The sequence below is a fragment of the Nomascus leucogenys genome, chromosome 13 (assembly GCF_006542625.1).
Source record: "Nomascus leucogenys isolate Asia chromosome 13, Asia_NLE_v1, whole genome shotgun sequence".
In the NCBI taxonomy this organism is placed as follows: Eukaryota; Metazoa; Chordata; class Mammalia; order Primates; family Hylobatidae; genus Nomascus; species Nomascus leucogenys.
In genome coordinates this window covers 55709897-55724001 of record NC_044393.1, presented here as the reverse complement: position 1 = coordinate 55724001, position 14105 = coordinate 55709897, and the positions used below count along the sequence as shown (strand labels likewise).

At 40.7% G+C, this 14105-nt stretch overlaps 1 protein-coding gene across 1 annotated transcript; it reads left to right on the top strand.

Annotated features, from left to right (window-relative positions):
- Positions 1-485: 485 nt before the first annotated feature.
- CCDC71L (coiled-coil domain containing 71 like) lies at positions 486-4842 on the top strand. Its single transcript, XM_012512098.2, has one exon. The coding sequence runs from the start codon at positions 742-744 to the stop codon at positions 1432-1434; it is 693 nt and encodes a 230-aa protein (XP_012367552.2). The 5' UTR covers positions 486-741; the 3' UTR covers positions 1435-4842.
- Positions 4843-14105: the final 9263 nt, after the last annotated feature.

Below are 14105 nucleotides of genomic sequence, written 5' to 3'. Positions count from 1 at the left end.
TGGCTTCTTGAGATGGACTGGGGTCAAGACAGGGAAGAGTTTTGAACGAAGATGCCAGCAGAGGCCTTTGAGAGGGTGGATGGGAATTGCGAAAGGCCCATTTCCCCTAGACTTAAACCCAAATTCCCTAGCTGTGATACCAGGAACATCCTTCGGGGAAATCTCCCTTTGTTATTCACACTGGTAGAGCTCCCAGCTCAAACCACAACTGCACACCCCCTCACTCTAAGAGTCACTCTTCCCATGGTGGAGCCAACATCCACCCTCTTACTCTAGACGTGGCAGCCCTTCTAGATCCACCCAACCGTTGACTTACGTTCAAAGGCCATCACCCACCCCAGCACCATCTTCCAGGAACTGGCCTCTCCCCCATAAGTCCCCGCCCCTCTTCTGAGAGCACCCAATGGGTGGAGTCGGGGCTGCGGTGGGAGGGGCCTGAGGCGGGCACATTTAAAGAAAGGCAGCCGGCGAGAAGAGGCAAGAGAGGAGAAGAAAGAGAAACCAGGGGGGCGAGGCGCCGTCCAATGACAAAGCCCAGGGGTGGGCGCCGGCCGCCATCTTGTACCGGGCGGCAGGATATTCGCCCGGGTCCTCCGCCCTCGGAGGGGGAGGGGCGGCGGCGGAGGCGAGAAAAGTAGCGAGAGACGCCAGCAGCGGCCGCCGCGGCGGAGCCGACGCGGACTGGGACGGCGGCGGCAGTAGTGGGACCCGGCGAGCGCGAGCGGCCCCGAGCGGCCTTCGATGCGGCGCAGCATGAAGAGGCGGCGGCGCCGGCCCGCGGCCGCCCGGGGCGGCGACTTTAGGGCAGAAGACGGGGCTGGGTTGGAGGCGCGGGAGGAGAAGGTGGTGTACTCGCGGTCGCAACTGTCGCTGGCTGACAGCACCAAGGCGCTGGGCGACGCCTTCAAGCTCTTCATGCCCCGCAGCACGGAGTTCATGAGCTCGGACGCGGAGCTCTGGAGCTTCCTCTGCAGCCTCAAGCACCAGTTCTCCCCGCACATCCTGCGCAGCAAGGACGTCTACGGCTACTCCTCCTGCCGGGCCCTGGTGCCCGACCCCCCGGGGGCCCCAACAGCCCGCGGCCAGGCGCGCCGGCCGGTTCCGCGCGCCGCGGCCAGGAGGAGGCGCCGCGGAGCCCGGGCGGCCGCTGCCCGCAGGAGGAAGCCCCGGCCGCCACCCCCGCCGCCGCCGCCCCCCGAGGAGAGCTGCCCGGCCAAGCCCGTGGCCCCCGGGCCCTGCTTCGGGGGCCGCACCCTGGAGGAGATCTGGAGAGCGGCCACCCCGACGCTGACCACCTTCCCCACCATCCGCGTCGGCAGCGACGTGTGGGGCGAGCGCAGCCTGGCGGCAGCGCGGCGCAGGGCGCGCCAGGTCCTGCGAGTGAACCTGGAACCCATGGTGAGGCTCCGCCGCTTCCCGGTGCCCCGGGCATGAGGCGCGGCCTCCAGGGCGCCTCCTGCCGGCCCAGACCCTGGGACAGACCTTCCGCCCGGAGGAATGAACAAGTGTCAGTCGAGTGTTTACAGATCCGGCCAGGACCCCGGCCCCCAGTGCACTTTACGCGCGAAGAAGTTGCCGGATGGTTGTCCCTGTCCCGGGCCGCGGCGCCGTCGTCTTGGACGCCGGGGCAGGTGTGCCCTCTGCTGCCTCCCGCACCCGGGCTGCGGAGGGAGGGGACAGCTGGACCCGCAGGGGAGGTCCCTTTCTTCCTGACCCCACATTGAGACGTCTCCAGGACCTTAGGGGCAGATCCGTTTTCTCCCAGTTGGACTCTACCTCACTGGTCTGGAAGTCCTCCGAAGACATTATTTTTCCAAAGGAATTTGGTTTCGTGCTTGTGTAATAAAGCCAGAATTTACTTGCTCTTTATCTCCCCCTTTTTCCATTTCACTGCCACCCCTCTTTCTGGACAAAAGTTCGAACATGTGGTGTTGCACTAGTTTGTGCTCAGGGTATTCTGAAGCCCACTCGTTTCCTAATTTTTACTGGATTCCAAAACTTTGATCGAGGATATTTTTTAAGAGGTTCAAGCTTGTGATTGTTAGTAGTGCAAGGATTTGTATGGGCTCAGTGATTACAAAATACAACTGTTTAAACATTTTCAAGGTGTTTCTAAAGGTTTTGTATTGAAGCAATGTTTATATTTACTGAGCTCCTAAAAATGGTAGAATACACATGAAAACTTTTGTTTAGGAAAAGTTAACTTGTTAAATTCTTTTGAATTGAATAAAAAAAATGAGTTGAAACCATATGGTGTGTGATTAAAAAAATGAATAAATTGTGAAGAACTGGTTTTGGTTACAGGAGTCACTGGAATCCGACTGGAGATGATTTGGCCCCCTGTCCTGGTCTAACATACAAATCCAGGAATATTATGCGTTAAAGTATTTTAAAATACATTATCTTTGTAATGTATTTTAACGTTAAAATACTTTAACGCATAGGAGAGATGGATGTGTGTAAACATGACTAAAATGATAAACAGAATACCCGTTAGAATTCTTAGAACTATTAATGGTCAAGAGGGGTGGAGGCATTTCTTGGTATCAAATAACTGGTTGAGGTTACTTTGGGCGAAATAAATCTATTTCCTTTTTGTTTCTGTTGTTGGATAACAAGAAATGTCTAGACTAATATTCATCAGTTTTACAAACATAATGAAAATTAGTTGCCTTTTAGTTGACATTTTTGTCCCAACATTTTTTTAACCTTTTTGCCACTCATTATATGTTTGCAGTTCTAGGTCTTTGACAGCTGAAGACCACAGGAATCAAACAGGCGAGCCACACAGAATACTGACCCTTCTTTACGCTTTTATAGTGTTTATACCATATGGCCCAGTGTGGAATTCTTGATTATCCAAGTGCCTTTGGTCATTTGTGGCAGGAAAACTTAATAGTTTTTAGCCAGCAGTGCCGCAGCCAGCTTTTACTGCAATACGTAAAGGGTCAAGTAGTGTTTTTGTACCACTATTATTTCAAATTTAAGTATTCTGCCATGAAACGATCCATACTGGGCTGGAACTTGACATGTGAAATCTTTAATACTAAAGCTTATCTCTGCTTGGCAGCTTTTTAGGAGAATAATGAGAGTTGCAATTTTGACTCTTGTGTTCCTAGAATTCAAATGGCATAGCTTTCTGAAATGAGTATTTCAAGTTTAGTAGTCCATATAGGAGTGTTGTGACTTTAATTTCAGTGTTCTTGTTTTGTTAAAAGAAAAAAAATTATATATATACACACATATATATAACTTGATGCCAGTTTTCTAGTAAGCCTCAGTCTTTTATTCACTACTCAATGATAATGCATTGTACAAACACTGTCACATGAGTAAATAAAAATAATTCTTTAGAAGATGGAAAGTGTTAAATTATATTGGTGATAGGAAGCTTAGACATATCTTTTGGTTATTAGCTTCCATTGCCAATTGTATTTCAGATGCATAGGGTTTTCTTCCCAAAAATATATTGTTAACTTTTATAGCTAACTAGCAGCTGGAAAAAATGTATTTGTACAACTTCACTATTGTATATAGTTTTATAATAATGAAAAATAAACTCAATGGCCATATTAGAATGCAATTTCGACATATAGCTTATCTAGATAGTTTTCCAGAGGATTTTGAAATTTGGCTTAACTGGGAGGATAACTGCTCAGCACGCAACTGAAACGTAACCATTGACACCATTCATTGATTTTAACTGAGATTCTTGACATTTTTCTCTCCTATGCCTTGTTACTTTAGCATACTTGAACTCACATAAATGCTTCTTTGGATTACATGGGCTATCTGATTCCATTTCGTATCTGATTGTCCATCTTGAATTCAATAATGGTATTCATCTGGGCTATTAAAAAATTATGCCATTTCTAGTCTGTGAAATAAGATGTAAAAAATCGTTATTTTTGCCCTTTCCTTTGGTAAAAACCTATGTTACAACTTTTAAAATGTGAAGCAACATCTAATACAGTTGACTGGTATACTAATAGGAAAGTGAAAGTATTTCATGGGTACTTTGTCGCAGAATGTGAAAAGAAACTTGGCATAGTGGCCTTTATCATGAGGCATCCACTTACTTGTCCTCTTAAGTGAAGTCTGTAGCTTAGCTTGTGTATAGTTTTTGAAAGAAATCTCATCGTCTTCGTTCATTCTCTTGCCTTCTCTTTTATCTCATATGGCACAAGTAGAGGGGGAAGCCAGGAGGAAATTCATCACCTTGCTATGCTTTTATTTGATTTTTAATTCCTGAGTGCCTAAATGTGGTGACTGGCACCTCACATAACTTTTTGAGATTCCTGATGTCATTTTTATCCTTCCTGTCAACCAGCAATTTATTTTTATGTTACCAAAACCAGTAACGTCATAATTGTTGAGGGCAAGCTTCATTGTTGATAGTGCAAAGTGTCGCTGTTGTGATGTGTATTTATTTTATTCAAGTTTGAATATTGACAAGTGTAACTTAAGCTGGTGACTCACACCTATTGATCTGCTGTGTGCAAATGATAGTACTATTTTTTAGAAAACTCAAGTAAATTTTAAAAATATTTGAATACAAAATATCTGAGCAATTTTGAACTCAAAAGTTTTTCATCATTTTAAGGATTGCCGCAGGACTCTTTAGTGGTTTTTAATGGACGTATATGCCTAATATTTACTTTATTGGTGTGTTTAAAATATTTTTTGATAGACTATTATGTCTTAAGCGCATTAGAAAACAATTGTTTGTAATGGAATCAAAGTGTTTCCCTGGACAGTTTGATGTGCTTATGGTTGAGATTTATAATCTGCTTGTACTTTGCTTTTTAACTTATTAGCTGTAAATAAATTTTAGAGAATACATAGTGTCTAGTTTTTCTAATGATTTGAAAATTTTTGAAATGGTATTTTGTATTTGCATGTGACTCAGAAAACATCTTAATTTACAATTTGATAAATTTTGACTTTTTTGTGAACTTCAAACTCCCAGAAATCTCGAGATTTGTTTTTTATGCTATCTCGGGAGTCTGTGTTCCATCAATTCTTTAATTATCTAGTGAATTTTTAGGATGGCGCTACAAGCCCAACTTATTAACCAGTTTGCCAGCAATAAAATATCCTACAAAAAATGCATCAAAATTCAGAATTCTCTAAATCCTGACCCGAGGTCCCCCTGTGACGATGACAAAATGTCTAAAGCTCTTGCTCTTTCATAGCATGAAAGGAAGTAAGAGTGCTCCATTTGAGTACCAGTGGTATGGGCTGTTCCACAGAATAAGGGCAGGGCTAGAATTTTCATTAGAGTCTAGAAGGCAGAAGTGGAGTATTAGTGAACAGCACAGCAAGAGCCAGATTCATAGGTAGTACTGTGTAGGCGGAATTTGTCTTTGTACCTGAGTTCCTATTAGTTTGAGGCAGCTCAGTGTAATAGTTGTGGAGTCACAGTGCCTGGGGTGGAATTATTATGCAAACCTTTGTGACTTACAAGTGTTGAGACTGTAAGTAAGTTACTTAAAATATTTGTGCCTTAGCTTCCTCAACTATCAAATGTGATTAGTGAAAGAAACTATTGGGATATTATAAGGATTAATAACTACCCCTTTCAAAGGGTAGTAATGCTAGACACATAGGAAGTACTAAATAAATGCTATTAATTACAGGTATGCACAGTGAGAATAGGTATATATACTGACAATGGTCTGTTGTGAGTTTAGCTCTCCAGGTTTCTCAGCATCCCAAGAATATTGTGTGGTCTGGGAAAGCTGTAAGATAAATGAAGAGAAGAGAATTTGTGCATGAATAAAATTGAAGATATAAGGAAATCATATAATTTTTTAGCTTGCTGACTATGCAGTAGGAGATTGGATTAAGTTGATTTATTACAAATTTCCTTGTTGGAGTTTTTTTTTTTTTTTAATTCACATCTTCTTTTATTATATCTAAGACATTTGAATGTGCTGTTAGGTGTTTTAAAGTATCTGAGAATTTATAACAGTAATAGATTTAAAGCTATTGATCCAAGAACTTAAAAGTTTTGGACTACATATTTGCTTAGAGTAAGCTCAGTAAGTGTTGCTTATAAACGAAGTTAATTTATATGCATAGAACCAAGCTATAATTAGTTTGTATAAAGTTTATAATTCAGGTGTTAAAGGAAACAAAGTGAGTACAATAGCTGTGCTTGAAACACCAGAAAATTATTACTGAAAGTAAAAAATAATCTTGAATTTGAAGCATTGACACACTCATTTTTGGATGTCAGATATAAAGCCCGTAATTTAGATCTAATTCCTCATAGCACAAAGAATAGAACATCCTCTAAATTGGTGAACAAGCCAAAGTTGCAGTTATCTGAAGTTGACACAAAATAATTTCCTGGAAAATTATTAGATGAAAGTCATATAAGAACAAGAAGTTAAAAATTGAGCCTAATTGCAGATTTCATAAAAGTAATGACTTCTCACTGTCATCACTCTCTTGTGTCTTGGTAAATGTCATTCTAAACCATGATCTATAACATAATAAACATATCTAAAGCCCAACTGGAAGGTAATAATCATGAAAACACCAAACAGTATGTTTAGCCCAGAAAATTTGAATAAGTAGTCTACTGAACCCAAAACTGGACTTATTTAGCTTCCTAAAGCATTCATAGAAAAGTTAAATTGAGATTCTTCCAAGTAGTACAATTAACTGTAAAATGTGTACATATTTCTCTTTTCAAGGACTTTTTTCAAGTACATATTCTTTAAAGAGTACAGAAAAAAGAGTGTGGCTTAGGGTTCTAAATCTTACAGAGTAAAAAAATTATTGAAGCAAAAACAAATGTATAAAAAGTACATACAAATGTACAGTTTGATGAATTTTCATAAATTCAATAGGCTCATGGAACTAGCACTCAGATTAAAAAAATACAGTTATGAGTACCCCTGAAGTCCTCCCTAACACCCCATCAGTCATTACCTACTCACCTTCTTGCCCAGGATAACCATTATTTTGATTTCTTACAGCATATTTTTTGCTTATTTTTGAACTTTACATAAATGGAATTATTGGTCATGTGTCTAGCTTCTTTCACTTGAAATTATGTTTGTGAGATTCATATTGTTGTATGTACTATAATTGTAGATCATTTATTCTCATTGGTGTATAGAATTCCACTGTGTGAATATTCCACAATGTATTTATTCAAGTCTTGGTGGGCATTTGGGTAGATTCCAGTTTGAAACAATTATAAATAAAGCTTTGATGAATATTCTAAAACATGTCTTTTGGTGAACATATGCATGTATTTTTTTTTTTTGGAGCATATATCTAGGAATGAATTTGCTGAGACACTGGGTCACAGCAAATGATCATCTTTGGTAGATACTGCCAAACAGTTTTCCAAAGTAGATACATGGACTTTTATAAAACTCACCTCAGAAAGTTTGCTTTTTATTATTCTTCATTTCTTCTTCAAAGCTAAATAAGTTTTGTTCCTTCTGCTCTTAAAATGAAACGAAAAGACATTTTTCCCCTAAGTTTTCCTCTATTTTACAGCAGAGTTTTAAAAAAAAGTCTTTTATGTATTAGTTATTTTCTTCTCCATCCTTTATACAAAACCAGCTCTAAGATTGGGAATAACATTAACTATGTTAACCCAAGCCCAGCAAACTTAAATTGTCATAAAACCAAGCATTTGAGACTTGGGTTCATAGTGTTCCTCTTCTAATCCTTGGGCAGGATTCCATTGAAATGATCTATAGCGTAATGGAGACCCTGTCTCTGGAAAGAACTGTCTGATTCAACCTTATATGTTGTTTATTCTAGAAAGCTAGACATTGAGAGGTCTAGGAGTTGGATGGCAGAGAGGGAGGGTTTGAAATTGTGCAGAATATTCCGGTTTGCTTGAAGTCAGCTGAGAAGAGGAGACTTTTATCTTGGGAGGTGCTGGCTCAGCAGGGTTCAACACTCAATTGTTGTGAAATGAGTGAAAAATGTACTCGTGAGAGCCCACTTGAAGGATGCCTCCAGAACTCTAAAAGGAAGTTCTTCCTTTTCCTTATTAAGTAAAGCATCTTGGAGGATATTTATTTTACCCTTGCATGTCCACAGTACTTTACACTGGGCAATTATGTTGTTATTATTATACTTATGTATTTCTCTCATCTTCCCTAGATAGTGAATTTCTCATTGGCAGGGCTCGTCTTTCTCGCCTCTGTATCATTACAACATTGCTGGTCTTGTGCACAGTGCTCAGTGGTGTTTAATGGATAAATTGTATTTATGGCGTTCAGACAAACCTGGAACACTGGCTCCCAAATCCTACAGAAGAACTAGTTGTGTTGCTTCAGTTTTATGTGTAACAGAAGCAATCTGTAAATGGAGTTATAATTTTTTACAGAAACCTATCAAATACACTTTTGATGAATTCCTAGCATTTTGTGACCAAATGAGTTGGCTGTAGACTCTGATATCTCCTATTGTACCTGCAGCCTAATACCACTTATCATCACTGCCTCAGAATCTCTCTCAGCAAGAGGTAGTGTGGTGCAGTGGTTAAGAGGCTGGCCTCGGGGGGACAGCCTGCCTGGTTTAAAACTCCTTCCTCCCTTTCTTGCTGGCAGCAGACCTTTTAGCAAGCCACTTAACCTCTCTGTTCCTCAGTTTACTCAGCTGTAAAAACAGGCACAATATAGCGCCTACCTCATAGAGCTCTTGTGAGAATTCAATGAGGTAACACATGTAAAACACTTTAGAATAGTGCCTGGAACATGGTTTGCCTCAAGTCAATAAATGTTAGTTTTTATTAGTAGTAATGTAAAAACTTTATAAAGCCTCAGTTTGCTTACTTGAAGTTTTTATATTGGCATGTGTTGGAAGCAAAGAAGAAAGGCTGCAGTCCATAAAATGTCAATTACAGCCAAACTTATGTGGGAGATTGAGGTCGAATTCACTAAAAGTGGTATGTGCGGAAGGATGCTGGGTGTTGTGAGGAGTGCAGTGATGTACAAGACTCAGCACAAGCTGATAGCAAAATAATCAGGAAAACATGGGGTGATAGAAGAAACAAACTAACATTGATTTAATTCCTACTGTGCACCAGGTACTATCCCAGGCTCTTTATGCTTCTTTTTTTTTTTTTTAAAGTAAACCTCAACAATCCTATGAGATAGATATTATCATTCATATTTAGTAGATGAATAAACTGAAGCTTAGAGTGATTAAGAAATGTGCCAAATATCACACATCTAAGTGGCAGAGCTGGGATTTAAAACCACATCTGTCTCATCTCATTTTCTCTACTAATCTTTATAAACACTTTTAGAGGAAGTGAAATAAATTAATCAGCCCCTGGAGGAAACTCCTCTAGGACTGTGAAATCCCAAGATGGGGAAAATCAATTTAGGAACCCTGTTTTGTTCACCTTTGCATTTCTCATGGTGTACAGCATAGATGTTCACTCAGTGGCTGGGAAATGAATAAGTCTAAGAATGAGTGAATGAACAAAAGCACAAATTCCTTTGCTCCTGTGATTAGATTGTTTAGTTTGGTGGAGGATCTCGTGGCAATCTGTATGGTCTAAAGTCATTCTATATGTCTCCTCTTCTAATTGCCACAAGCAGGTAAAAGAGAAGATTATTTAACATAACATTTGTCTCAAATTACTTGTAAAGTCTATAAAAAGTAGACTTCACAAATCTAAACATGGGGAGTCATACAGAGCTTTAAGCCCCCCTTCCCCACAGTTGCCATCCTGGAGGCTCTCTGTATTGGAATTCTACAGCTCCCATTACAGACATTTCTTCCAATTTATTGTGATATCTACTCTGTAGACCACTATGAGACAAGGTGGACAAGGTTCCAAGTCTATTCTGATTCTCTTTTCCCTCCTAAACACCTTCATAAAGTTCTAATTCCCAGGTTTTACTTAGATAAACTACAGCACGAACAAACAAACAAAAAATCCAGGATAATGGACATAGGGCCAAAAAAAAAAATACTCAAATAAAAACAAGACGTGTGGGTAAATGGGATGGTGACACAGGAAGAAGGGGACTCCTAGAGTCTTTAAATGCAAGTTCACATTCTAACAGAGGTAGAAAATTGACCTTTGCATTCCTTTGTACCAGAACTTGTTGCCCCCAGCACATGGTATCCACTTACACACATTTCATAGCTGTAGGATGGATCGACTGCCCTTTGCAATCATGAGAAAAAAACACCACTAATAGAACTTGCCCTGTAATGTTTATCTGATGGCTGGTTTGGCTAAAAGCATGTATTTTTCCTTATAATTCCATAGAACAGGTAGATTTATATCAGTCACACTTTGCTTTCTTTCTTCTTCTCAGTTCATTTACCCACCTATGGTTTTATTGAGAAATTCAACAAAATTTTATTGAAGGCTTCTGTTATGGAATGGATTCTATGGCCCACAAATTTACATGCTATAGCCCTAACCACCAATGTGATGGCTTTGGAGACAGGGCCTTTGGGAAGTAATTAGGTTTGGAAGAGGTCATGAGGGTAGGCCCCTCATCATGGGATAAGAGCCCTTAAAGAAAAGCCATGAGGGTTTGCCTGCTGTCTCACTCTCTGCTGTGTAAGAACACAGTGAGAAGGCAGCCATCTGCAAACCAGGAAGAGAGCCCTCACCAGAGCCTGACCATGCCAGTGCTCTGATCTCAGACTTCCAGAACTGTGGGAAGTAAATATCTGTTGTTTAGGCCACCCAATGTATGGTATTTTGTTATAACTTCCTGAGAAGACTAAGACAGCCTGTATGTGCAGGATCTGTTCTACAGATAAAATCCCTGCCCCATGGCACTTGCAGGCTGGTAGGTGATTCTTTCTTATGTTCTGTATCCACAGCCACTACACCAGGTGGGTCACTCTGTGACCTTCTGCTGCTTTTTCATTGTCACTGGCAGGTGAATGCCTGCTTCTTTAATTATGTATAGGGTAGAATCTAATGCTTTGGGGATACAGATGGCTATAGCGAAAGGACTTCTGGACATGTATATTATCTTGGCGAAACAAACTTTTCTTGTTGTTGAAAATCTAGTTTGCTCTCAAGCTGGATATTTAAAACAAAGCAAAATAAACCAGAAGGGGCTCATCAAAATTGTATGTCCTAAGGGTTTGATAAACATTCAATGGCTTTTTGCTGAAGTATTTGGTCAAGAGACAAATTAGTTTGGGGTAACTATGCAAACCTGGGGAACAAATGCAGATTGGGCTACAGAGCCTCTGAGTGTGGAGCTTGACAGTTGGCTGAGGGCTCCATAGTGTGTTCTCAAGAGCATGGCATGAGGAGCTGCTGCCAGGGTGTACCTGCTGCATCCACTGCACCTGAAGTATCTCCATCACTCACTGACTTCCTGATGCTGGAGGGCCCTTTATTCCAATTAAGGTGTAGCCTTTCTAGACCATGAGAGGTGTGGCTCAGTACAACCTCCAGAAACAACCCAGCCCACCTCACTCCTTTCACTGCTATGGTCCAGAGAGTCAAAGGGTTTGCCCAGGGTTGCTCAGCTAGTGAGTGGGATAGCTGGAAAGAGAATCCACATCATCTGGTCCTCTGTCCAGTGTTTCTTTTGCTGATTCATTTGGCTGGGAAGGCTTAGCTTTTCTCAGACTTTTGTTTTTAGAGTGTTTTGCTGTGGGAGTCAAACATGAGATAGGCTTTTCAGATAATTGGAACTGGGGACAGCAGGGGAACAAGAGGCCTGGAGACCTGGAAGGAGAGAAGACACAGGAGAGAGAAATGCTAGGAGTGGAGAATGGACGGATAGAGACAGTGCCTCCTTCAATTTTGCTTTGGGATGGTTGCCCCCACTTCCGTCTGTCCCTTCCTTCCTTCCTTCCTTCCTTCCTTCCTTCCTTCCTTCCTTCCTTCCTTCCTTCCTTCCTTCTTTCCTTCCTTCCATCCTCCCTTCCTTCCTTCCTTCCTTCCTTCCTTCCTTCCTTCCTTCCTTCCTCTTCTTCTTCCTCTTCCTCTTCTCCTTCTCCTCCTCCTCCTCCTTCTCCCTCTTTCTCTTCTTCCTCCTCTTCCTCTTTTTTTCTTCTTCTCCTCTGATGGAATTTTGCTCTTGTTGCCCAGGCTCGAATGCAATGGTGTGATCTTGGCTCACTCCATCCTCTGCCTTCTGAGTTCAAGTGGTTCTCCTGCCTTAGCCTCCCAAGTAGCTGGGATTACAGGCATGCACCATCACACCAGGCTAATTTTGTATTTTTAGTAGAGAAGGGATTTCACCATGTTGGTCAGACTGGTCTCAAATTCCTGAACTCAAGTGATCCACCTGCCTCAGCCTCTCAAAGTGCTGGGATTACAGGTGTGAACCACCACAACTGGCCTGGGATGGCCTTCTTAAGAATGTCTGAGCTGAATGGTCCTCAGTCCATGGCATTCCAGCCCTGAGAGGAAAGACTTGGCTTTGTCTAAAACCCAACAGTTGGCTGGAGGAGATTTATGGCCTTGGCATTGCTTGGGTAGGTTCCTTGGTGGTGTGTCCACCAATAGTCTGTGGAAAACTGTGTGTGTGTGTGTGTGTGTGTGTGTGTGTGTGTGTGATAGAGAGAGAGGAAGAAAAGATCACAGTGGAGGGATCTCTTATTTATTCTGATTGTCTATTCAAAATGTGGCATTTTCCTTTAAAAAAAAGTCTTTAAAATAACAGATAATAAAATTAGGTGTAGAAATTGATGTGCTAGAAGTGTACATTGTTAAAAAGTACTAAATACGTTTCTTTGATTTTAGAAGTTGGCTTTGGTCTCTCTGGAAGATGTAATGGAATATTAAGGATGGTTTGGAATAGAACTTTCATTGGTGTAATTCTAATTCACTTAACAGACGGAGCAATCTGGCGGGAGAAACCTGACATGTACAGTCAAATGTGTTACCCAAGCCAAGGTAGAACAGAGAGAGAGGTGGAGTGGGCGTAGCCTGAAGATCCCAAGGCTTGGAACCTGAGTTCACAGTCTTATGACTGCCAACCTGCTGTGAGGATTTGGGCAAATCAGGGTTCCTTGTGTTCTGAAGTTTCATGATGTGGTTAAAGTTCTGCATGAAACTGTACTATCAAAATTCATGCCTGTATAAATAATTCAGAAAACAGGGCTTCAGATGGAGCTATTCAGACAAACATTATTTATCTTTAAAGTCAGCAATGAAAGATGATGATCAGAACTCCAGGATCATATGACCCAGGTTCAGAAATTTTATTTACTCACCATGAAGACATTTTGAAACTGAATTCAACTTTGTCAAGAGTTATTGTTCTATTTTGGTTACTTTATAGTTAAAATGTTAGGTAAGCAATGTGTTTATCTTAGTTGCAGCAGAGCTAATGTGTGAGTAGGGACATTGTTAGAAACTCAATAAGGTTGGTTTTTTCTATAATAAGGAAGAATCGTCTATTAGCATAAATTGTGCCTTGAATATGGCATCAGCACATGAAAAAATATTGTGAGCTTAGGATTTTATGGTGAAATACAGGATTCGTAACACTGAAAGATTCCTATGAAAATTCTAACAATCTTACTTGTTGTGGGCACTAATGGTTAAAAGGGTTAAAAGAAGGGAGACATCTTAGTTGAAATAAATGGTTGCTCTTGAAAATACAAGTGTAAATAGGATTTTGATGAATTATTTTGCTAATTGTTCTTCATTATGCAAAGCAATATATTATAAATGGAAAAAGTAATCTCTCTTCTAAATGCAAAATGTTATTAAAAAACTGATTGTAGAGGACCTCTGGAAATTTCACAGAAGACTGTCTTTTCTGTAGATTTATTCATTTTCTTACAAACTCAGAGTAATTTGAATAAACCTCTATTTGTGTTATTGCTTCATGTTAAAAATATATTTTTAAGATTTTTATTAAAGACCCACTCTTCCAATGATAGGTGTGTAAGCTTGTCTGGGAAGAAAATTGACAGTAAATTTTCAAAACCTTACACTAGCACTCATACCCTTGGCTCACGTCTGGAATTTGTTCCAGTGCAATAATGAAATGAAAGACTGAATTGCTATACAAAGATTTTCATGTGGGAACATATGTTTAAAAAATTGGAACTAAACAATGTTCAACAATAGGACAATAATTAAATGAGTTACCATATACTCACACAGTAAAATT

Excerpts from the sequence above, each read along its gene's own strand:
- CCDC71L (XM_012512098.2), top strand. The coding sequence starts at position 742 with ATGCGGCGCAGCATGAAGAGGCGGCGGCGCCGGCCCGCGGCCGCCCGG.